This window comes from Maylandia zebra, linkage group LG13 (assembly GCF_041146795.1).
Source record: "Maylandia zebra isolate NMK-2024a linkage group LG13, Mzebra_GT3a, whole genome shotgun sequence".
Classification (NCBI taxonomy): Eukaryota; Metazoa; Chordata; class Actinopteri; order Cichliformes; family Cichlidae; genus Maylandia; species Maylandia zebra.
In genome coordinates this window covers 27637183-27662961 of record NC_135179.1, presented here as the reverse complement: position 1 = coordinate 27662961, position 25779 = coordinate 27637183, and the positions used below count along the sequence as shown (strand labels likewise).

General features: G+C 39.8%; 1 protein-coding gene across 1 annotated transcript in view; it reads left to right on the top strand.

Annotated features, from left to right (window-relative positions):
- Nucleotides 1-25779, top strand: part of adgra1b (adhesion G protein-coupled receptor A1b) — a 185362-nt gene that overhangs the window by 44329 nt on the left and 115254 nt on the right. Inside the window, exons 4-10 of the mRNA XM_004554556.5 lie at nt 353-424; nt 605-676; nt 1012-1175; nt 10256-10469; nt 21574-21738; nt 24838-25057; nt 25485-25634. Of these exons, the coding sequence (XP_004554613.2) occupies nt 353-424; nt 605-676; nt 1012-1175; nt 10256-10469; nt 21574-21738; nt 24838-25057; nt 25485-25634 (1057 nt within the window). The remainder of the gene's footprint in view (nt 1-352; nt 425-604; nt 677-1011; nt 1176-10255; nt 10470-21573; nt 21739-24837; nt 25058-25484; nt 25635-25779) is intronic.

Sequence of the window (25779 nt, the reverse complement as noted above, 5' to 3'; positions counted from 1 at the left end):
CCCACAGCTGCTCCAGCAAAGCAGCTCTTTAATTACAGAGTGTGAGGGCACGGAGCCACGGACGCGACAGCGCTCAGCCACTCGCACATGGAAGCCCAATGCGTTTGCACATGTTTGTGCATTTCGTGCTCTGTGTGCCAAAAATGGTTATGCGACGAGTAAAAGGTCAGGACAAATATTCCAGGAAGTTGAATAGGCTTTACAGCTGTTTAACTTCTCTGTTCAAGCAGCCATGAAAACAGACATATTGTTTTCCAGTTAGCTCTTGTTCCAACTCGTTCTGCACAATAATATCAGCAAAATTCACCATATGAACAGAAGCATTTTTCTCTTTGCCTTTTTGTTCATATAGGGATCTGTCCAACAACAGGATTGGCTGCCTTTCCCCTGAAATGTTTCTCGATCTGGGTAACCTCTCGAAATTGTGAGTAATCCCCTAAAATTGGAAACATGTCTTGCATCTCTTTATGCTTTGTATTCACCAAATCTGTAGAGGATATGTTTGATATGGCTTCAGTAATGTATGAAAAAAAAACCCAGTAGTAAAGCCTTTTTGTATGTGAGGAGTGATCTGTTTCTCTCTGTGTGTTTTTCCCACAAACAGGAATTTATCTGGGAACATCTTCTCCACTCTGACCATGGGACTCTTCACACACCTAGCTGCTCTCAGAGTACTGTAAGAGAAACATACAAGTGTACAGTATAATGGCCTGATCCATTCAGTTTTCTACGTTTCACTTGTTTGTTGTAGTTTAGAGCATGGATGCAGTGGTAAAAGTCAGTTATTGGCTGTTTTCACTGCAGTTATTTTGGCTTGTCATAGGAAGAAAATGACATTAATAATAGCTATGCAGCACACACAGTAGGTTGGAAGTCTTGCCAATGAGTGACCATAATACATGCACTCAGCAACTAGACCAGTTTTTCCTGTTATGACATCAAATACGTGTTAAATGAATAAAGTCCAAATACAGGCGCATGGGTTGTAACAGTATGCTGTATTCTCACCAGGCACTTCAGCGCTGAGACTTTGTTCTGTGACTGTCAGCTGAAGTGGCTGCTCATCTGGGCTAAAAGCAACTCCGTAAAGATTGGCAATGACACGGTCTGCGTTTTCCCTACCCACCTCCACGGCCTGGAGTTTCGCAACCTACGCGAACCACAGCTCAAATGTGGTAAGGATTTAGCTAATGGTGGTGGCTGGCATTTACTGTCTCCTAAAACTGGTTTAAATGTTGGGGCTATTTAGAACAAAAGAACTTGACTGTTGAAAGCTTTTAGCTTGCAAAATAAAATGACACTAAACACTAACCTGTTATTTATATAGGTCATGTTAAACATGGCCAAAGTTTCACATAATGAGATAATTGTATTTACAAGTAATCCCCGTGAGCCAAAACCTCAGACTACAGACTGCGCAGTTTCTTTCATGATGTATTTGACATGATACAGCCACTGGTAGCTGGTATAGGCTTCAGCCTCTCATGACCCTTATAAGGATAAGTGGAAGAGATGGATGGATGGATGAAAGGATGGACAACAACTGGTTGCAAGGGAAATTTGGCCATTATCTGACTGGTTGCAGTGGTCCCTGGAGGTTGCTGGAAGTCACTAGGTGAAACTGATTGCAAAGAGAATGCTAAACCAAAATCCCCGCTGTGAATGTTTTATTTGCTGGCAGCTTGCGGTGGTTGACTGTAGTTTGCATGAAAGATGCCAACTTGACTGCAAACACTCACAAACTACTGGCTAAGATGTAGTAAAACCTGAGAAAGTATGGTGCAAGTTGGAAATGGAGAAAGTTTGCCCCACTAGGCACAATGTTTCCAGTTTGTGTTGCACTTTTCACAGTTTCACAAGAATAGCTAGCGAGTGTTTGTAGACAAGTTAGCCTGTGATTGTCAGAACCGAAGCAACCACAAGGAAGTATTTTTTTAACTGGTTGGGAATACAGATTTTTTGCTAATCTGTGATTGAGTGGAGACTGGAGGTCACTAACAAATCGCTAGAACTTTATTTTTAGCAATCTTTTCTGTCAACATCCAGAAACCACTCACCAACCAGTTGGGGAATGGACATTTTTCCCTTGGTACTGGCAGATCCCAGATGGTCATTGACCAGTCTCTAGGCCTGTGTGGCTGGAACCTCAGAATTGTCACACGCTCAAAACTGCTGAGACATTAACGCCATGTGGTTTGTGGTCATTTCTGTTTGCAGCACCTCACTCTGCCCCAATTCGTATAGTTTTTTTTCTACTCTTGGATATCTATGATAAAAATGATGGCTTGTCTTTAATATGGCCATCTCATGTACACAGCTTTGGCTAAAAGTTGACTTAAAACATTTACAACTTTACAGTGAGAGGAACTAAAAAAAACCCCCACAAAGATATAAAAAAAAAGAAATAAAGATCTAAATGCCTTGTTTCTGACAGAGGACAGGCTAATGGGACACTACGGCGCAGTAAAGGGTAAAAAAGAATTAGTTTGAACTTTTAAGGAGCTACTATTATTGAGTCCAAGAATAAAGTTATGAAAATAGAAATTAATATAGAACCACTTTAGAGTAATAATAAGGTATTTATATTTAAACACACATACATTTATTTTATTACTAGCTTTACGCATATTTTAGCAGATTGAACACAGATGCTGAGACAAAGAATCTGCAGTGAAGTTAAGTTTTATGGCCGAAGTGACATAACACTGCAAATTATGGCTGTATGATTATGATGTTTCATTCAAACACTTGACATTGTCAAATTGTTGTACTACGTGACTCAAAATTTTGCATATTTTTTCATAACTTAAGAAAGTGAAGCAAAATATTATATAAATTCTAAGTGTACTTCATTTTCCAAGTAACTGGAGAGTGCAGCAATATTTTATTTAACGCAAATAAAACTGTGAGTCAGCAGTTTCCCACATTAGTTGTAGCACTGAATTTGTCCCCGCAAAATGATATCCAACAGTCCCCAAATAATGCTCAATTTAATTAGCACTTTTGTTAATTTCTTAATTAATTGAGTCCACCTGTCATCCCAGGCGTAAATGAGTTTTTCAGTCTCAGGCCAGAATGAAAGCCAGCAGGTCTCTGAGTTTTGTAATTGACTGTCTGACAGATGTTTACAGGGAGAAAATGTGTGAAACGTATTATTTTTGTCAGCGGGACACAATTTCATTGTTGATAATTATAAAGACAAAGCAGTGACAGCATATAGCTCAGTTTTTTATGGACGAGAGTTATCATATCTTTTTAGTATTTGCAAATGAACAAAAGTGCATTGTACCACATAACAAAGGGCACTTGGATGTGGCGCTGGAGCACCAAAGAAACCTCCTCCTACCTTCAAATTTACAACCAGAAATGTTCTGTACACTGCAATCAAAGCAGTTACAAACGTTCACTCAAGCATTGTAAATACTCTGAGTGGCCATGCTATGCTGTTGAGCCCATCGCCATGATGACAGACTACTGCTGTGTTGCTGGTCTCCCCTGCCCGCTCGTTTCCACGTCTGCCTGCACACACTGTGAAACAAAGACCAGAAAGGGCAACAAAACAGATGTGGAGACACTGAAGTGAAACAAGTTTGCTTAAATAATGCTACACAAATAAAGGTAACATTTTCTTTACCCTCTACAATCCAGATTGCACTCTGCTATTCTGATTTGAGGTCCACTTTTAGTCTTATTGGGTCTTAAATAATTTCCCCCAGGGATCAATAAAGTATTCTGATTCTGATTCTGATTCTGATAAACGATGCATATGTTACAAAGAAAAAGCATTGTAGGTCACTGAGCCACTGTTTCGAAAGTCCCATATTATGAAATGTAATAATTTGGTTTACTTTAAACGATGTTTAAAGCAAAATCTGAAGAAAAAAGTTACTCTCAAACTTTGTATAAAGTTTCTTTTCACTACAGAAGAGTAAATACGACTTGAGGGAAAAAAGCAAAGCGAAAGACTAAACAAAGACATATTTCAGTTGTTGGGGTTAAACTGTGGAATGATGTTGACATCAACATAAAAATGGTTTTGGTCTTTAAAAGAATGCTAAAATATATTTTGGTGGGTTCCTTGTGATAATATTGTTGCTGCTGTCTGTTTCTTGTTGCTGTTATTTCATTTTCTACTTGGAAAGTAGCTTTAATGATAAGAACATAGGCCAGGCATCTATACACATGTTCAGTGGTTCCTATATTAATTGTATTGCACATTCTGTGTAGTCTGTGATGACTGAATGAATAAATAAATATCAATATATAAGAATTAGTTGATTTTCAGATAATAAGGGCAGTCTTATAAGAATTTCAGCTTATTCTGATAATGAGAAAAAAAACTAACATCGTCATCATATTTTTAATTTGGCTGTCTGACAGCTTTACATTTTCAGGTCTGCTTTTGGTGACTTCTCATAACAAGAACCTCTAATGTCATGAAAGCTGCATTTTCAAGTGTTTTACCCATGAAAACATGATTAAGTAGAGCTATTTGGATGATAGGTTTCCCCCTCTGCTGTTATCTCTCCACCTACTGTGCACTGTTTGACAAGCTTAACATGAGCCAGGGATTTAGTGCAAATTTGCTCGACAGAAAATTGCAGGCAAAGATTGTCTCATAAAGGTGTTTTTGTGTGGTCTTTGGCCTGTTAGGCAACGCTCGTTCATCTGTAAATCCGGCGTCGGTATCCCTAAAAGGAGGAAGGAGCTCCAAGATTTGCTCGTTTCTCTTTTCCTCAAATAATAATAAATGCTCTATTGTTTTCCCTGACTCACACGCTGATGCCAAAGGACCTTCAGAAAAACCTGCTATTCACTCTGTAGAAGCCAGTGGTTGAAGGCTATAGTGTAACTGCAACTGCAAAGTGCAAAAATGTCTACACAGAGAAAACTGATTGCACTGCATGCTGTTGGAGATTTTGTCTGGGGAGCTTGCTAAATTTGTGGAAAAGTCATTTTGGCATGCACGGTGGACTTTTAAAGACCAAATATGAGTTTAAAGGCTAAAAGATTAGGACAGATATGTTGTCTATCAGCAGTGGGGGCATCAAAGTGAGTTCTTTAAGCAGATAAAAATGCTCTCTTTACTGACTGGAAGCTGTTAGCAACAGCGAAGAAAAATCCACGAGTCTTTGCTTTCTTTTTCTTTCCTGAAAGACTGGTTACAGACAGGCAACCTCCCCCTGCCTCCCTCTGTCTTCCCTCCGTTCGTCTATCTCCCTGCTCCGTGCTGCTGTCCACAGGGGAATTGTATCTCATATGTGATAGAATCATCCTCCTCTTCTCCTTACATCTGGCTCGCACAGGGGATATTGCACTGGAATGAGAAAAATCATTGTTTAGTGCTGGTGTATGTCTGTGTGTGTATGTGTATATATAATGCAAAGGGGCATTACATTGGGATGCACTGTATGCACGATGTCAAATAGTTTGCAGAAGGAAAAAAAAACTAATGTAGCCCATGTGCAGAATACATATCTCTCTTTGCATTTTTGCAGTTGCATCCAGACACTGCAATGCAGACATTCTGGAGAAATTCTATGTAATCCTAACTGTATGTGTTTTTCATTTACGTAGAACAAGCCAAACCAATTACAGAGTAATTCTGCATAGTCAGTGGACAAAGAGCCATGAGTGGAATCCAGTGGCAAGACAGGAGGCACTGCTTTTAGGCCCTAAAGCATCCATCATGGAATTACAATGATAAAGTCCTGCTCTCAGGCATGCTTGGCTCCATACACTTGTCCACAGTACAACTCTATCTTACAGTACCTTATCCATTAACTTGTGTAGTGCTCTGAGAGTCATATTTTAAATGTCATTTGATGATTGCTGTTTTCATATGGCTACAGTTTGCAAAGGAATGTTTTCCAGCAATGTACATCCAAGTACCTGACTATCTCTCAGCACCTGATACCACATTCTTGCTATCAAGAATGATGATGACCTGGAATATAATAAAATTCAAACATGGAATCAAAAGTATGCTTAAAATGAGATTATCCCCTCATTGTTTTTATGAAAATTTGTCACTGAGGACAAATTTGTTTCTCTCTCCAACGGCTCCTGCCTGATGGTTTGCAGATGTTTATACCATACATTCCAGCAACAAGCTCTCATCCCTCCGGTGATACAGGTCGGGTGCTGCCTGCAAATGAGGGGGAACGGAAGAGTGCACGCGGCTTCCTTAGGAGATCAGGTGCTTCCTGTGTTGGGGTCAGGGCTGTCTGTTTGATGGACTCCTGGTTCTTTAACCCTGGTAGGAGGAGCACAACAGCCCAGACATAAAGTGCAAAACTAACACAGCATGTTATACACTGCCCAACAAGACCCTGCTTTCTTTAGCGGTTTTTATTGCATGATGACACAGTAGTGCAACTGCACGGGTATCATGTCATTAAACTGAGTTTCACGTGCAGCACTACTTCTCTTAGCCTGTGGTGTGACTCCAATAATTTAATGATGCAAAAATATCATGAAATATACCTCAAGATAGTCTGTCATACAAGTCTTTGAAGTTCAGTCATGCACCTCTTTTAAAACCAGTTGCTTTGAGAAAGGGATAATGAAGTGACTATACAAACAGACAGTACGTGTTTGAGAATATCTGCGTGTTTTATTTTGTTTTATTTTTAATGTGGATTTGAATCCAATTCAGTTGTGCATGAATACAGTAAATGTAGCAATAAAGAAAATAAATCCTCTAGGGGGGCAATGATCCATAACAAATGGGGGATATGGAGGTTGGTCTATACTTTAAAAATTGCTAAATTAAAACGATTGCTCAAATAGCCCTGTTATGGACTGGTGGCCTGTCCAGGGTGTACCGCTCCTCTTATGGACTGACAGCTGAGATAAGCTCCAGGCCCCTCCGCGACCATGAATTGGATAAGCAGTTAAGAAAATGGATGGATGGATGATTTCTTAAATTGATGAATTGAATTTGCATTTGAATGATGCAGCAGCAAGAGCTCTGAATGACTTGAACCAGGACACAACTCCTACTGACACAAAACGGCTAAATCTTCTGTTGTCTCGCTCACTCTCTTTGACTTGGACATTCACATTTTAAGTGACTTCTACATTAAAATCTAGTGTAAAATCCCACTACAGCATGTCAATCGCGTTGAATTTGAGGTCTGGACCTTACCATAGCAAGACATTGACCCTTTTGTTTTTGAGCCATTCTGTTGTAGACCTACTGCCGTGCTCAGGATCTTTGTCCTGTTGAGTGAGCCAGCTTCAGTTAAGCTTTAGCTGTCAGACGTATGGAAAAGAAATAGTAAAAACATAAAAGACTTGCATAAGATGTGGCCTACTTCATATAGTGAATCATATAAGGCTTATATGATTTACTCATGAAAGTGGCCACTTTCTCATTACTTTCATATATTGTTTTAGTAAGTATCCAAAACATACAAGTTTCATTTATATCATTTTTCAGGGGATCTTATATCTGCTTTCACTCTTGTATGCTTTTCATACAAGTTTCACACAATACAGATACAAACTTTATAAAATGTATATATATCTTTTCCATATGGGACAGATGGCATCACATTTGACTCTAGAATACTTTGGTACACAGAGGAGTTCATGATTGGCTCAATGACTTGGTTTTTACCAAAAGTGGAGCTGTGCAGTATGTCCACAGATTTCCATCTTGGTGTCACTGCACCAAAGAACATTGTTCCAGAATTCTTGTGTATTGTTTAGATGCAACTTTGCCATACTAAGCTGCGCCATGATCTTTTTTAGAGAGGAGGTCAAGAAGAGCGGTCCAATATTGAGTGTCTAAAGCCATCTGTAAAACATGGTGGAAGCTGGGTGATGGCTACATTTTAGCCAGTTGATGTTGTCTAAACCGATGGAGTTAGGAAAAGTCCCATCAGATTTTGGTGCATCATGCAGTATAGTCTGAAAATTGTCTAATTGGCAATGGTTTCATTATATAGCATGAAAATGATCCCAATAAAGTGCCAGTGCAGTGAAAATACACCTGAACAGAAAACGCATAATGAAACACTATCAGCACTACAGATTGGCCTGGGTTGAAGATCAAATTTAAACTTTCAAGATGATTAGAATCATACTAACTCGATTTTTATTTTTGGCTCTTCAGTTAGTCATTTTCCAGATCTTGGCATATCTGAATAACTAGTACTTACCTGCAATTGACAATCTGCAGTTGTTTAGAAATGGCTCCAAGAGACCTTGTGTAAATCTACAATTTTCCTTCACTAAGGTTCTTGGACTTTCCCATTTTCCCGACCATTGGTGAATCCAATGAGTCCTGTCAAACAAGTAAATTTCATGCTAGCAAAGAGAATCTTCCAGTTGTAGTCTTGAATGAAAAGTTAATTGACACCTTCATCACCACTTATTAAAAGATTAAGATGACCGTATGTGTATATTTCAGTCTCTATTTATAGTTGTGTCCCTGTGTAGGTTAGAGAAATTCCAAAATAAAATCAAACATGAGCACCCAATTATTATTTTTTAATCATTAAAGATGATGATTGCTGGAAAAATACCAGTTAAAGGAAATTGTTAGAACCTCCAAATTACCATTGCATTCATGCACATGATGAGTGTATGGAAACTTTTGGCCACAACTGTATATTTCACATAGGATTTAAAAGAAGATGCATACATATAATCTGGTGCTAAGGCACTGCTAATTCAAAAGCATTGTACTGTTTTTTTTATTTCACAGACTCGGCTCCAGTGCACATGCCCCTAGTTCTTGCACATATAATTATGTCTCTGTCCCTGTCCCTGACTTCCTTTGGTTGTCCTACACACACACTCCCAAACCCACAGCCAACAATTACATTTTGCTCTGACAGTGTCCAGTGGCCAAAGGCAAACAGCCACACTCTGATCCTTGCCTCAAAGTGTTGTTTCAACAGTGTTAGCACCAGACTAGTCAACAGTCAATGGCCCCCATGCTGTTTCTGTTGTGTTTCATGCAGAGGAGATAGCAAAGCCTCATCTGCCACTACTGTCATAGAGTCTCGACAATCTAACAGGGTCATCAAGCAATTACACTGAGATGTTGCCATGGAGGAGGCAATATTAGTGACCAGTTTTTAAAGTCACTCTCAAAAGCATGTCACTTTTAATTATACACCTATGATTATAAACTACTTATGTAGAAAGCTGAGGTCAAGGCTCTGCTTGTGTTAATAGCTGTGATTGCCCTGTGGGTTCTATGTTACAATAAGTAATATTGCTAGCTACTCAAGGCTACTCAAGGGAAATGTCAGCTTGTGAACTTAGACCTTTTGCTACCACCCAACATGGATCTTTCACTGATTTCCTCTTTCAAACCAATTCATCGAGCAATAAAAAGGGTTTATGAGCCACAAATTGAATTGTGTGTCTGGTGCTTTCAGCATATATAACTTATTACAAAAGACACACTGCAGGCAAAGTGCCTGCTTATGTTGCTCTTTGGAGCATGTGCAAGGAACGTGAATAAAAATAAAATACCTTGATTTTCTAATTATTACATTATGTTTATATTTACATGATTTTTTTAACTGGATGTTTTTTTTATTCACAGATATTTTTTATTGTTTCAAGCTCTGAGAGAGTTCCCAGTGTAGTGCACTGAGCTGTCAAGGCACCAATCCATGCCCTGCAAAATAGACAGCACTGATCTCCAAGGGTTCAGTATGATTAGAGACATTACACTGTGTTGTATATCATATTTCAACAGTATGCTTAGATCAATCATTTTTCCAAAATCAGGTCCATTTTCTGGCACTAGACTAAACACTCCTATGGCTTCTAATCTCCTCCCAGTTGTAGCCTTTAATCTTTGGCAAAAGCGCCTGTTGACCTGGCCAGCTGCTGGCGCTATTGTCAGCTTCCTATGTGGAAAATTTTAGGTGTCAAGGAGAGTCCAGGGGAGCACTCTAGGCTGTCACTTTATCAGCTCCTGTTGGTTTCGCTGAGCAACAGCAACAGTGTGTGAAGGATGGGGGAGGGGTGTGACCTTGACAAAAGGTTTCTGTGTGTTTATAATATTTTAAGGAGCATGCGTGTTTGGTTTTCCCGAGAAGAATGCTTGTGCTTGTGGTGGAATATGTGGAAAGACCTGATGCCTGATTTGAATCCATATGTGTTGCTGAGTCTGTAGAACTTCCATTCCCCGAAAATCTCCATTCTGGCTTTTTTCCTGTCTCAAAGAAGCTAAAGGAAGCTTTACAACATAACCATTCTGCTTTAAATCTTCTTCGTGTTCCAGATGGACCTTTGGAGATGCCCCTGTTTCAGCTCATCCCCTCCCGGAGGCAGCTTGTTTTCCATGGTGACCGCCTCCCCCTGCAGTGCACCGCTTCCTACTTGGACCCATCAGTGGAGCTGCTGTGGCGTCATAACGGGCACATCGTGACCACGCAGGAAGACCGAGGCATCTACGTGGAAGAAACCCTCATTCACGACTGCTGCCTGCTCACAAGGTGTGCACAAAGGATAGGGGAGTGCATCTAATGTCTGATTAGCTGTTGACTGCCCTGTTGCACTGACCCACATGCACACAGTCAGAGCCTGACTAAGCCCACGCAGTCAAAATCCACATACAAATATGCTGATGCATGAGGAGTTTCGTCAGAATATGCATGCGTTTACTCATGCAGCACAGCCACTTCCACGGGAACAGATGTAAAATATGCGTGCGGAAACACACACGCGCTCTCTCACTCACTCATAGAGGCTGTGATTTACCTTTTGTTATTACCGCCCTTGATAAGGATCTGAAAGGACAGGGCAAAATTGGCTTGGCACGGTGCCAACACCTCAGAGCAATCCGCGGCCCGTCTCTAGAGGTTGGCCGTCCAGCCGCTCCCCGAGCACTAGCTGTTTACACGCTAAGAGGAACAGATGCTGAATCATAATTGCAGTGATAAATTAAAGCAGCAACACTGGCTTTTGTGCATTTTTAAAAATGTTTATTTTTTGATATAAGACGTTGCCGCAAACCTCTGTCCTTTTCCCATCTTTGCTGCCTTAGCGCTGGCCTGCTTTGTGTCATGGGCGTGCTCACGCACTCCTCTGTTTGTGTGTTACAGTTAATGTTTTTGACATAATGCCGTGGCAACAGGGCTCAGACACAAGAACACATTGCTGCCGATTGCTTTAACTGCTGCCTTTTTCTTACTTGGCCTCTCTAACATAAATATTGATGGAGTGCTGACAGAAATATGTTTCCCTGTGTTAACGGGGCCAGAACGCCTCTTGTTGTGTGGTGTGTTTGGCAGCAGCAGCACCAGCTACTTTTCCGCTCCATTACTGGGAAGGTATACCGTTTCCCCTGCTGCAAATACCACTGATAGTCAGTGGGGTTTATTTGCTTTTATTATGTAAAATTAACTCAGTGGTGAATAATCGTTCTCGGTGATCCCTGTGGTGGCATAATTAGATTAAAGGTAGTGTGGGTGCTTTTAGTGATGTATTGGTGTCTTTGTGTCTCAGTGATGATGAATGTTTTAGGTTCATTTCAATCAAGGTTTCAATCAATACAATACTTTGTCACTCTCTTCTCAGTGCTTACAGTCGTAACAGGGAAGTGCTACCAAATACTGGCACATTTCCGAGGTCCTTGAGCCTGAATAGTTTGACATCATCCTGCTTTATATGTTCTTAATTACAATTTAACAAGAAATATTGTACTTTTTTTTTTTATCCGCTAAACACTATTTGGCAGCTCGTGCAGCTTGTATTGCAGATTAAGATTTTACATGCCAAATACTGTATAATCAGCTTAAAATTGTAATGCATTATGGATTTAACTACCTACTAGCATATTAACTAGTAAAATTAATCACCAGTCTTAAATGTTCCTTAAGCCTCATTTGTGGTCACCGCAACGGTTGTCACTTGTGCCAATTGTGACAACATCACAGCCCTTTATTCATTTACACTGATGCTGGAGGCATACTGGACTTGGTGGGCTTCTAAATGATAGCTATAACAGCTCAAAATAAACCTCAGCATCAGCATCACTTTTCTTTTTTTAGAGTTTTCTCCAGAATGTCTCCTCTTTATCCAGTTGTCCCTATGCCTCTGCATTGCTACAACACTGAAAACTGCAATAAAGATCGACCCTCAGGCACTTGTTTCCAACTGAACTGCATGTACATACAGATAATCTAATATGCAGTAACTTTTTCTAATAGTGTAACAAAGGGGACAGTGGAAGTACTGCAATGCTAAACTGTGTAGGTAGCGTAGGTTGTAATTCTTCAAGAAGTGAAGGGTGAGGGATACACTTAAAAGAAGAAGGATGCCCACATGCATTACACATGCAAGACATGACACGGCGCAGCAAAAACTACACGTTGAGTACGGTGACTAGTGCAGCTGCTGCGATAGCTCAGTCCTGTCTTGTTGATAAAGATGGGAGCATCAGTTGGGTATTAAGTACAAACCCAATTGCGACAGGCTGGAAAAGTAAATGGCACTAAACAGTAACAGCTGGAGGAACATTTTGAAACTCATCAACAATACGTTGGGGTATAAAAAGGGGGTCTTAGAGAGGCAGATGTTCTTAGAATTAAAGATGGGCAGAGGTTCACCAGTCTGCAAAACAACTACATCACAAAAGTGCGGTTCAATGGCATTAATTCAATTTAAAGCAGCACAGCATTAAAAAGTGGCATTATTCTATTATGGAAATCACAGCATGGGTTCATAAACAGTTACAGAAATCACAGTTTGCATGCCATCCACAAATACAGGTTAAAGCTCTGTGATGCAAAGAAAAAGCCATATGGGAACATGATCCAGAAACACTACCGTGTTCTATGGGCTAAAGTTTGTTTAAAATGGACTGAGACAAAGTAGAAAACTGTTCTGTGGTCAGAAATCAGAATTTTGAAATTGTTTTTGAAGAGCCTGGAGAAGGAGCACCCATATACCATTCTCTGATGGTATAGGGGTGAATTAGCAGCTATGAAATTGTCGGCTTGCACATCTGGAAAGGCACCATCAATGCTGAACAGTTCTACAGGTTTAGAGCAGCACATGCGTCCATCCAGATGAGGTTTTTTATAAGTGATGCTTTGCATATTTTAGCAAGACCATGCTAAACCTCATACTGAATCTATTAACTCAGTATAGCTCCATAGTAGAAGAGTCCAAATGCTGAACGGGCCTGTCTGCAGTTTTCACCAGCTGAAAACATTTGGCGCGTTATGATATGAAAAATATGATGAAGAAGATCCGGGACTGTTGAGCATATAGAAGTCCAGCAGCTGCTCTCCTCACGTCCCAGACATTCATATACTGTTGTTAAAGAAAGAGGGAGTGCTATACACAGTGGTACACATGGCACATGACACAATCTAAATCACTGTTTCTTATATATGTGTAAACAAGCCAGGTGAGTAATGATATTGCAATATCTTTTCAAGCTAAAAATATGTAAATGATTTCTTTACAGCTGATTAATCTGCAGTTAAGTCCAGAAAGAATAATAATGTATAATCATTATTTTTTTATAATAGTGAAGAGAATGTACTGATTTTTTACAAATTTATCATATTTCAATATCTTATTTTCCACGTCCCCGATATTTTCATTTTATTTTCAATTTGATTGAATTTAATCTACAGTTTTGATCTCCAACTTTTGATTTGTGAGCTCAGATTAAGATCAGATCGATTATGATTATTAAATATAATAACTACACATTATTTGTATTCCTGTTCCTGCTGTTATACATCATTCTGCCATAATCCAAAACATTCTTTGCAAACAGTAGCTTAAAGTAAAGAGTCTGAGTACAACTTTCACCATTTGATGTCATGAGAAAGAAAACTCACTGGAGACAGTGAGATTTAGGCTCACTCAGCCCTCATTATGCATATTCGGGGATCCAAACACCTTATGTAACAAACCCTCTATTATGGTTGTGTACAGACTGGTGACGTCTGTCAGTGTCTCATCCAGCCTTCTGCTTCATCAGCCATATCACTGTAGACTACATGAACCCATCTCCCTCTCCTCAAAACTTTGTCTTTCTTTTCCAGCACAGTATCCCGATGAATTTCCCAACACTCCCATTCTGATTAGGGCCCCATTTGCAATTACGCACCACTCTTATCCCAGTATACACAAATAATGTAATTTTCTACTCCAAGTGGAACCTATTTAGGTCATGTTTCTCTTGGCACCTGAGAGTGTCTCCCTCATGTAGAAAACCTACAAAAAGCAGACATTAGTTCCATAGCTGATGAGTGAATAACAGAGCTTGGGCCAACAAAAACAATCTGCTGTGCATGGGCTGAACTTCACCCTTCACCCTTTGCTGTATCTTAAAGTGGAGTGCTGAGAGAACAGTGTGCGTGTGTGTGTGTGTGTGTGTGTGGGAGGGAGGGAGGGAGGGAGGGAGGAAAATTAGTGCTTTGACTTCATCAGCCCTGCAAAATTTTTGTTAAAAAAAAGAAAAAGAAAAAATTTAACTGATGTTTTGACCTTTGACATGCCAGATGCAGTCGATGCTTATTTAAGCACAGTGGACAAGATATTAGTCATCGCAGGCCGTGTTGGTGTCGTTCACCTTGGATAAATGTCTTCTGAGTCAGTGAGCTTCGCCCTGCATGCCCCATCAGAGGGGAAAGACTGAATACACAGGATTTAGCGCGTAGCTTAAAGCCCTCATCTGGATTTGTTGCACAGCGTTGCAGCAGTGTGAGCAGAGATGCCAAAGCCTCAGTGAAGTGACCTCTTTGAAGGTGAACCCAAAATGTTTTGCGGCTATTTTCTCATCTAAATTCTGCTTTATCCTGCTTTAGGCAGTGTCAGGCAGGCAGCCAGTGTAGACATTCAAAGCCTGACAGGGTGTTTTGCTTATTGAAACGGGCATAACATTATGAAAAGTGTTTGGTTTTTTTGTTTTCTGTTTTTTCTTTTTTGTATCTATCAGCTCCCTCTCATTTCATGCTGTGCCATGTCATCATGGCCTCTCATTTGCTAGAGCAGGTGGGCCGATAAGTGAAGCCATTTACATTGCTCACAGTGAATAGCAGCAAAGAAACGGGCCCCATGAGGCCTGGTGGTTCTGCGACGTGGGTCAAACTCCTGCTGAGTAATGGTGTCAGGCCAAGCTCCCAGTGTTAGCTATGCTAGCAGCAGCAGTGGGATCAGCCTGGGATTCATGTTTCATTAATCAAACATTTCAGAGCCCTGTAGCTAGCAACAGCAGACACTTTGGATGTATCTTCCTTAATCCTCTCCATTTTTAATCAGGCTAATCTTACACAAAACCTGATGTGGATGCATTACTGAAGGCAAAGTGTTTCTAATGGTGATCTCTCTGAAAGCTCTTTTTCCATTTTGTTGCGCATAAACTTTAATTTCTTTCTGCTATTACCAGCATCTCTTTCCTCTCTTATTGCATTCGGCAGTGTTTTCCTTAAATTTCTGTCTCTGTTTCTTTTTTGGTAGCTTTTTTTTTTCTCTCCTTTGTTTTCCGCGCTGGATTTCACCATTTGTTTACGAGCTTTTGTGCAGCGTCAGTTGATAAGGAGACCAAATGTGATTATGTCCACACATACTATAGGGTTTTACCTCTGGGTTCATCACTTTACTGCTTGCCAGTTTCACTCAATAAAGAAAAATAAAAGCTCTTAGTTACATTGGATGAAGTGAAACAACGATAACACGAGGTGTAAATTATTTATAGTCCACATTATATAGTGTAGTGCATCGAGTGGTTTAAGACATGGAGCTAATTTGATGGAAGCTGCTACAGTGGGAGTAGTATCTGTGAAATATGCCACCGTGTGTGTGTGTGTGTGCATACCATGGTTGCACACATATACTCGTTTAGGCATTTAAAAATTGACAAAATCAGTTGACGCAAATTCACAAACGATGCTCTTTTGGAATATTTCCTACATAGCTGAGTTGAGGTGGGACAGATTGAAACTTTGCAGTCTCATAAGCAACATTGTGTAAACAAAGTGTTAAATATCAATGCACAAGCATAAATGTTCTTAATGAGTCCTTTGGGAGCTGCTGTACAATAGTGCAGTATTACTGAGGATGTAGGTCAGTGCTTTCTGCAGCTTGTGTGCCTCTGCCCTATTGATTTTCACTAAGTGGTGTGATTTCTTCATATGTTCATTATGTGAAAATGACCTTTTTCCCCTCCCTGAAAACTAAACAGGCTGCTCCATGGTTTCCCTGCTCTTCTTTCTCTCTGTTTTTTTCTTTTTTTTTCTGGGTGCAGCAGCTCACCAGGGATGTTAGTGATCATCAGCGAAGTTGTCGGGAGGGGGGGACGGAGGGAGGGAGAAGGAGGAGGAAAAGGAGAGGTAAGGGTGGGAGGTTTTGTGTATGGGGGTGGGTGTATTTCCCTCTGTATTTCCCAGCATTCAGAGATTTGGCATTTGTTCAACAGTGATGTAACTGTCCCCTCTGCGCACTATTCATGTCTAGAGATAGAGAGAGAGAGAGACGCTCTAATTTAGAGGAACTGCTATCACACTGATCTGTTTTGGTTTGTGTGCTGCAGTGACACCTATTGTGTAAACATTCCTGATAGGGTTATTATTGACGCCACACTAGCAGGGTTTTTTTTTTTTTAACTTTTTTTTGTCTGTAAACACAATAGCTTGATTCTGATAAAACTTTATAAGGGTTTAGAGCAAGGTCATGTTAACAATCTGGTGAAATCTGGGTTATATCCACGAGGCTCCCCTGATCTATTTAAAGATTTACTGGGCAAATTTTAAAAATAAGCCTTATAACTTGCTAACACATGAAAAGTACTGGACAAAGATTCAAAATATCATGTCACATTTGACCTCTGACCTCTCCTTCAAGGTAAATAGATTGATCTGAATGTCAAAATGACATTAATACTATTAGAACTTTGTTTTATTGTCTATGTTGACATAATATATATAAGGAATGATATCCAAAAATACTATATTTCATCCATCCATTCGCTTCCGCTTATCAGGGTCGCGGGGGGCGCTGGAGCCTATCCCAGCTGTCATAGGGCGAGAGGCGGGGTACACCATGGACAGGTCGCCAGTCTGTCGCAGGGCCAACACACAGGGAGAGACAACCATTCGCACTCACATTTACACCTAGTGGCAATTTGGATTATCCAATTAACCTATCCCCACAAGCTGCATGTCTTTGGACGGTGGGAGGAAGCCGGAGTACCCGGAGAGAACCCACGCAAACACGGGGAGAACATGCAAACTCCACACAGAAAGACCCCGGCCTGATGGTGGAATTGAACTCAGGACCTTCTTGCTGTGCGTCAACAGTGCTAACCACCGTGCCACCGTGCTGCCCTAAAAAAAAAAAGTTAAAGTATAAATGCAAAGAACGACACCATTTACCAGGGCAGGGATTCTACTCACTACTATAGATTATACATTTGATACACTGTAAATTAAATTAAACATTATAAAATTATTATTAATTTGTAATTCACTAATTACTTAATTCATTATAGATCACACTAGTGCTGCCTGGTTCGACTAATTTTTAGACACTATTGACAAAATTGTTTGACGATGAAAGACAGGAAAAAAAATGGTATTTGGTCACAAGCACAGCAGCTCCGCCTATTCAGACCTTCTGCTTAGGATGGGTAGCCAATCAGAGGAAGGTAAACATAAAGGGAGCACAAGACAACTGCCTTCATATAGTGGATGATGATAGAGCTGCACAGAGGGTCTAAGATAAGTAGAAATTAGGTTGAATTGTAAATCAAACAAAGCTACTCCCTTAAAACCAAAAAATGAAAGTGAAGCGTGAAATGAGTACAAAACGTATTCTTTAAGTAAATACAACGGCATGAGCAACAGGAGCAGGTGATCCCAGTCATTAAAAGGTTCCTATGGAAACTGGAGGAGGTATTGGACAAGATGAAGTGGAGGATGGGAGAAGAGAGTTTTGGGTGAAATGAGGACGCTATCCTGTGCAAATTGTATATTACTTTTTTCACTCTAATACGCCACAGAAGAAGGTCTGGAATACTCGGGTCTCTTCGCATCTCCGTTGCTAAATCGATAAACAATTTACTAAACTTTGGGTTTACAGACAGCAAGAGTTTCCCGTTTCATTATCCTGTGTAAAAACAAAATGTAACCACCACAGAGTTTGATGAGTAATCTGTGAATTACTGCAGCCGCCGTTTAATACAGGTCCTGTGCAAGTAGCCTGAGAAGCTTGACTTGGTCTATGGATTTAGTCTTTCAAAATACCTCCTAATATTTTATCTATATTATCTGTTTATATTGAGTTTCCAGACACCATGTCCTCATTGTTGTATGCTGTGTAACTGTTGTACTGTGAAGACAGGCTTGACTGTGCCAAGAAGGTTTTAATGGAGAGCCCATCCAAAGTTTAACACAACATCCTTTTTGTTCCACAGGGCTTCATTTACGTTTAAGTGGGGCTGGAGAAGAGACATGGGGAGAGAGAGGGTGATTGAAAATGTGAGGTTTTTGCACTGTGTCAGACAGAATAAGCATGTAAAATCATCGCAGTCATGTTGGGGAGTATGTTATTCCTGGAGTAAGGTTCAGTAAGGCATGCAAACATTCTTACTGTATATGTAAGAAGATCTGTCATAATGACAGTACAAGGCAAAAAATAGGTCCTTTTCAGACAACTGAAAATGTACTTTTGCTCACAAAATGCCACCATACATATTTACACTTGCACAAAAACAAAGAGCCAGGCACAGGCCTACACATTTGTTTTGTAGCCCAGAATGTCATCATCTCAGTCAAGCGTTCAAATCTGATTTAGGGTGTCTTAGAAAAGCAATCAGAAAGGGGAGCTTCAGTGGAACACAGAAGATGAAATCAGGACTCATTTTATTCATTTCCATATCTTGCTCACAGAAAGCCATTGGAGCAAAGTCATATGTTGGAAATGTTAACAGCATTCACTGAACTTCCTCCTCTTTCTAAACAAGTAGCAGTGGAGATAAGTTCACATGAAAGTACAATATGTTTTCATTTGGAAACGTTACTGTATGATCGCATCACCTCTGTAGTAGATTCAGATCACAAAGTAGAAAGATTTCATTTCAGTAATAGCTCATTTAACTGATGAACTGATTTTGCATTTTAATGCATGGTCTCCACATTTCAATTTATTTGCATTAGCAGTTCATATGTTAAACACAAGTCAGACTCTTGCTAGTTTACTATTATTTAAATATGTTTTGTGGTTCATTCACACCTGTTTGTTTTTTGTTTCAAACAAAATTCACAGCTCTATGCAAATGTTTGCTTTTAGTGTGAAAATGAAACCCAGTGACAGCTTGTCAGCTGTCAAGTAACCAGTCTAATAAAGGATATGTTCAAGCAGCATGTGCCATATGTTTTTGTAAGATTTTTTGAAAACCACTCCAACTGGTACTGTATGTGCACAACTGTGGATTTGTCACTAATCAGGTAAAGTTAAATAAAATGTTAAGTATTCACTTGGCTAAGCTAACTGGAAAAAGAGAGAAATTACTGTACCTGGACTTCTTAAGCTTACTGACTACTTAATAAGCTAATTGCTTAATTTATACTTTGGCATTAGTCTATGCAGAGCCAAGGACTGTAGTCTACACAAGAGGCAGACTATTGCCAGTGTTTATTATCTGTGTGGGCTGCATCAGTGGTGATGTGTAGTTATATTTCTAGGAAGGTATACACCTCAGGTTACGGCACAGGGTTTCCAAAGGGTTTATGACACGGGGCCTTCATACCTGTGGTACAGATTTAACACAGAAGGATACATACACATGCTTTAAGTTGAGGGATTTTATCGATATGGACAGTAACTTCTTAAACTTTTTACTGCTTACCTTTCCAGCACATTTTTGGTCTTAGTTAATCTAAAATATAAGCTTGTTTTTCAACCTTAAGTTTACTCTAAAAGCATGTGGGTTGTGTAAAACCCTCCATCACACTCATCCCTTAACAATTTGTGATAATCCTTTTATCGGATAGTCAAGCTATCTTTTATTTAGCTTAGCTTAGCACAAATACTAAAAGCTAGTATGCGTTGATTCCTAGTTATTTCTGCAGATAACTAATTAAAATGGTACGTCTTTTATTTCATGTGTGGGAAATTTCAAAACTAATTCTACAGTTTGATGTGGTAATGAGTGGGCTTCTGAATTGTAAAACTAACTTTATGAGCTATTCTGAGCTTTACTTATATGTCCACATCAATGCCAGTCTTTCTATTTGTTCTAGTAAATTGAATAAAAAAAACTTAACCAAACTATATTGGTATTTTAACTAGTTATTTCACTTACATACTGTACTACGAATATCTGGTTCTAAGATAATATTTCTTTCTTTTTGGTTTGTTGGGAAAGCAGAGTTGTAGGTTTTTCATACTGTGTAGAAGATATTGTCCTGTTTTTGTTTTGCAGTATTAGGCTGGGATGTGTGAATATGTTTACATGTGTTGGTTGTCGGGATGGTTGTTTTGACTTTCTTGAAGTACACGCATGGAAGCCGGAAATGATTTTGCTAATAAGCATATTGAGACAAAAAGGATGACAGGAAGGAGTGAGAGAAGCAGAAAAAAACGAAGGCATTTCATTTTTCGAAATAAATGCCTTCCTCACACCGTCTGATAAATGTTTTCTGGGATTACAGCTTTCGCACATCAGAGCCACTCAGCCACTAATCATCTTTACTCTGAAAGATTTTCGTTTCTTGTCCAGTCTGTCACTTCAGATTTTCCATGTCAGTTGTAATACTTTCCCATTTGTGCAGCATTGTTCCTTAAGTCCCATTTAAAAACTTTATGCAGCCGAGTGGGGGTATACAGTGGCATACTGTGTATTACGAACACATGCAGCTTAATTAACACACAAAAAAGGCATTAGGTTTTTACACAGACACAAAGCAAAGTGTATATTTGACTACAACTGGATTGTATTTGAAAATAAAACAGTTGGCATTTCTTAAGGAGGTAGAATTTCCATGGTGATTATTCCCATTGCTTAGCCATCTCCAGCGGCTTTTCTGTTTTTTTATAACAAGTAAAATCCTCAAGATTAGTCGCGTTGGCAAATGGCCCTGCATTGGCTCTTTGTCACCGTTTCACCATTCTTTGTATAATCAGGCATTTTCCATTGAGATAGGAATCGCTGTGACAAAGTAGGAAAGATAAGCATGAGTAATGATCATCTTAAGTCACAGCCAACGTTTTAAGCTACCACATACTTGTATATGGACAAAGGTCCCTTGAATGAATTAGATCGGGTGAACCACGCAAGCGCACGCACATCTTTGCACTCTACAGACGTCTTAAGATGACCATAACTCTTTATGCCTTTTGACTGACTTTAATCCTTAGTCTAATCCAAAAATAATTCAAAGCACCCTAAAATCAAGCCGCAAGAGAAAACTAATCCTAAAACTACATTTAACCCCAAATGTACGACTAGGCTCTAATTCGGTACTTCGAACTTCTCCTAAATCTCATAGGAAGAGGTTCACTGACACAACCCCCTCATGGATATGTCATTTTAAAAACACATTTTCATAGTTTTACGTGTCTTCTCTCTTCCTCCAGCGAGGTTATTCTCTCCAGCATCGATGTGCCCATTGCTGGAATCTGGGAGTGCCTGGTGACCAGTTCCCGTGGCAACATTTCTCAGCAAATGGAAATCGTGGTTCTGGAAACGTCAGCATCATACTGCCCTGCTGACAGAGTCACCAACAACAAGGGGGACTTCAGGTGAGTGACCTTGCAGCCACAGACAATGGCAGATTAGTTTTTCAGTTTTATTATACAGGCTGATTTGGAAAAAAAGGTCTCAAAATAATAGTAAATGTATTTTTGAGAGTTGGATAAGAAACCTGGTATATTTCATGTGTTTGTGCAGTTGTGGCTTGGTCAGGAACCACTTCTTCTCATACCCCATCACCAACATATTCTAACACATGCAGATACCCCTTCGATGTATGTTTATCATGTGAGGAGGAAAAATAAACCCCAGCAATATCTGTATCTGGAGGCACTTACCTGCAACCAGAAGATTGCTGTCCAGAACATCTGCTTTTCCCACATTCATTTTTACTTGCATCACTTGCTTTTGCCTATATCTAGGGACAAAACTGGTTAGGTAAAGAATTGTGTTTTGTGTTAAAATACACCCTTCATAACCCATTAGCTGAATTTTGTTATAGTTGGTATGAGCAAGAGTTCCCACCAATCATCACATACTCATTCTACAGCATTAGTACATGGGATTTACATTGGGATTTAAAATGATATGGTTGGAAACAGTCAGTCTCGCTTTTTTCAGAGATAATAAAATCCATCTTAACTGACACACTGATTACTGTAAAAACCTATAATCTATAGCTTAACCAGCTTTTGCAGTTCTATTAACTGTTAACCTAGCTAGGTTAGTCCCAAAGGTTGATTCTGTTCATCTGGACGTAGCGTTTTCAGTGGGAGAAACGTTTCGTCACTCATCCAAGTGACTTCTGGAGTGTCAGCTGACTGCAGGTTTCCCCAGCCTTATAAACAGTACATTGCACAATAACTGAAACCAGTACACTGAATGAACAATGGGCTGTGAGGTCAGTTTCTTGATCAGTAATATGAAAATTGTCATGACCATTGATCAACAACCACTGATCAAAGCCCACTGATCATTGATCAAAGACCATTGATCAATAAATAAATAATAAAAGTTCTAGTAAATATTATGTAAATAAACAATTTCCTTCAATCTGCCTGTACATTGTACTTTGGTCTTGTGCTTGGACTGGTTTTCAAAGCTGAAACCAGGAAGTCTCCTGATATTTAAAGCAATAGTTTAACCCCACTATTATTTATTTCACAAGAAATATTTCCAATTATAAAATAGCATGTTATAAAAATTAATACTCTAATCACAGAACTAACTCACTCTGTTGCTATCCCTCTATAGAGTGCCCAGTCAAGGTACTTAAGTCTGGTTTTAGGTAGTGTCGTGCCTTTTTTTGTTTCATCTTACAACTGGTTTGCCTTCCTCTACGTTTGGCTCACTAGTACAGCAGAGTCTGGACAGTTCATATTATTTAATAATAATTGTTATGTGCAATAGAAAAACTCCTACACACATTATGGCTCATTGTAGTCCAGATTTATATCATGACTACAGAGAACAAGTTGAATAACTAAAGTCTCACATAGACAGAAGAAAAACGCCACACATCTACTGTGCACTCCATTTTCGCTGTCCTCGACTCCATGTAACCACGTTAAAACTGTATTTGTTAACATACATGCACGCACACCCTCCACCTCTCTTCCCTTGTGGGTGTGCTGTTGTCGTGTACACTCTTTTGTAGCTGCTGTACTTTACAGCCCACTTCTAGTGCAGCAAGCACAGAGGCTTTGTTTCTGCTGGAGCATTGGAGTAATGGGCTGGAAAATGAGCCCCCTTTTTGTTGGGGGTGAAATTAATGCCATTTATTACTAAGTAGCTGCTGCAGCAGCAGCAATGTGGATGACTAGAGGTGGGGGTAAAGAGAATGGGGTGGGGAGTAGTGTGATGGCAGGTCTCTACCCTCAGAACAGATTACTAGCCTCCTGAGAGCACTGCTCCTTTATTTTAATTTTGATGAAGTCAAAAGCGTTTGTTTTCACACATTTTTCAGCTTATTTTCTGAAGTACAATGTGATGCTGCCTCTAGCATAAAACCACGAACATGAGACACATGCTCCTTCTTTGATTGTTGACAAATTGATCAACATGTGAGAACACAAGCCGCTCTGTCCTAAGGCTACAGAAACACATACCTTTAATATACGGTGATGCCAAGTAACAAAACCTGGAGTTCTTTTGTTATCTGCGAAATACAGGCTAGTGTCCTAGACTGTGAATGTTTGGCTGCCTTTTTACACCCTAATGAGCTTTATTTTATTGAAACACTAACAGGCATTACCCAGAAAATGGAAATGATCCATTTGACTGTAAAATCACACTAGCCCCTATCATAGGTTGGTCAGTAGAGCAGCTCCAGGACTTGGTTCTTGATGACATTATTGAGAAAGTCTCATTTCTTGCTCCAGAGGAGTCTTCAGTGAACTTTGTATTACCATAAGAACAACACTTAATTTGAATTTCCCTTTAGGAGTAACAGGCAAGAGCAGGTTCTGCTTGAAATATAAATCCTTCACTGACATTCTCCATCTGCCACTGTGGTGCATGTTTAAATGGGGTACGCAGGCGATTTTGTAACGCTCTTTCAATATGCTGTGGAAGTTACAAACAGTTCAGAACAGAGTAGAGGATGAGGTATCCTGACTTTCAGGCCCTTGTATGGGTCAAGCTGTGCCACTCCACAAAGCCAGCTTTTCCAAAGATCACCTTGAGAGTATTTATTCTGTTGTGCCTGCAAGAAACTAAAAATATCAAAAATAACTGTGACGACATCACACAAGTTATTTTTTCACACATCTGGAGCCACAGGAGGTAAAAGTGGATGTCTTTGGATACTCAAATGTGGGCTAAAGCCAGAGGAAACCATCACAAGCAGAGGGGAGAAGACATCAACACCTTTAAATGTCTTTTGTGATTAACAAAAAAAAATATTTCACTGCACCAAGTGAATAGACAATAAACTTCATTAATAAAGTTAGTAAATAAAATTAATTCAGAAGTCATTAATAAGACAGACACGTGTTTCACAGTCAAGAATCTGGGAGTCATCTGCAAAATAATTAAGCCTAGCTGTAAATCATTTATGCAAATTAATACTTTCCTAAGTACAGGGAGTATGAAATTGCCATCTGGTGCCGCTTGTGTAGATCCTGATATTTCTGATATTTCTTTGGCAGGTGGCCAAAGACGCTGGCTGGCATCCTGGCCTTCCTACCCTGTGCTCCTGCCACCTTTGGCTCTGCCCCTCACCCATCTGGCAGCGCTCCTCACCCCTCGAGCCGGGCAGAAAAGAAGGCGTGGCGACGTTGCGACCGTGCTGGGCGGTGGGCTGAGGAGGACTATACTCAGTGCCCTTATGCCAGTGAACTGACCCGTGTGCTGCATGAGCTCACCCAGGTATCAGCATTAGTGTAGAACTAGTGCCGAGAACTGCTGGGAAACAGGATTCATTTATGGATTCTGTTTCTTTTTTTTTAATTGTCCATCAATCCTTATTTAGAAATTTTCCAGCTTACTCTTAACAGCAAGATTTCAAGTTCATATTCCCTGAAAACTACCAGTTGCTTTGATTCACCTGTAGCCTGCAGGTATTTCCAGATCTGTGTATGAAACATTTATATGCAAGCTGTTTTAGTCTACTTCTGCTCAAAGGATTCATTAAAGTGACAAAGTTTGCAAAACTACACAAATTCTTGAAATTTTCATTCATTTTATTCATCTTATCAACTGTGCAATGTTTTTGTGGAATTATTATAACAAGCCGTCATGTTTGTCCTCTCTGAAAATTGTTGCATACTGCACAATATATTGATTTCTCTTCCAGATACCTATTAATACGACCAACGCTCAGCCTTTTGGACAGCAGTTGGTGGCCTTCACCAGCAGGGCGGCGCACTTCACCGATGTCATGGATGTCATTTATGTCACCCACCTGGTGGAGAGACTAACGAGGCTGGTGGAGAAACATAAAGATGTAAGAGGAAACACAGAAATATACTACATCCAATGCATTTATAGTGGAATCATCCCAATATTTTACAACTGAATTAAACAGAATCAAACCCCTAAGATGCTGTGTGAATGAACTGTAAAAGCAATTACAAGGTTTTCAGTGGCAT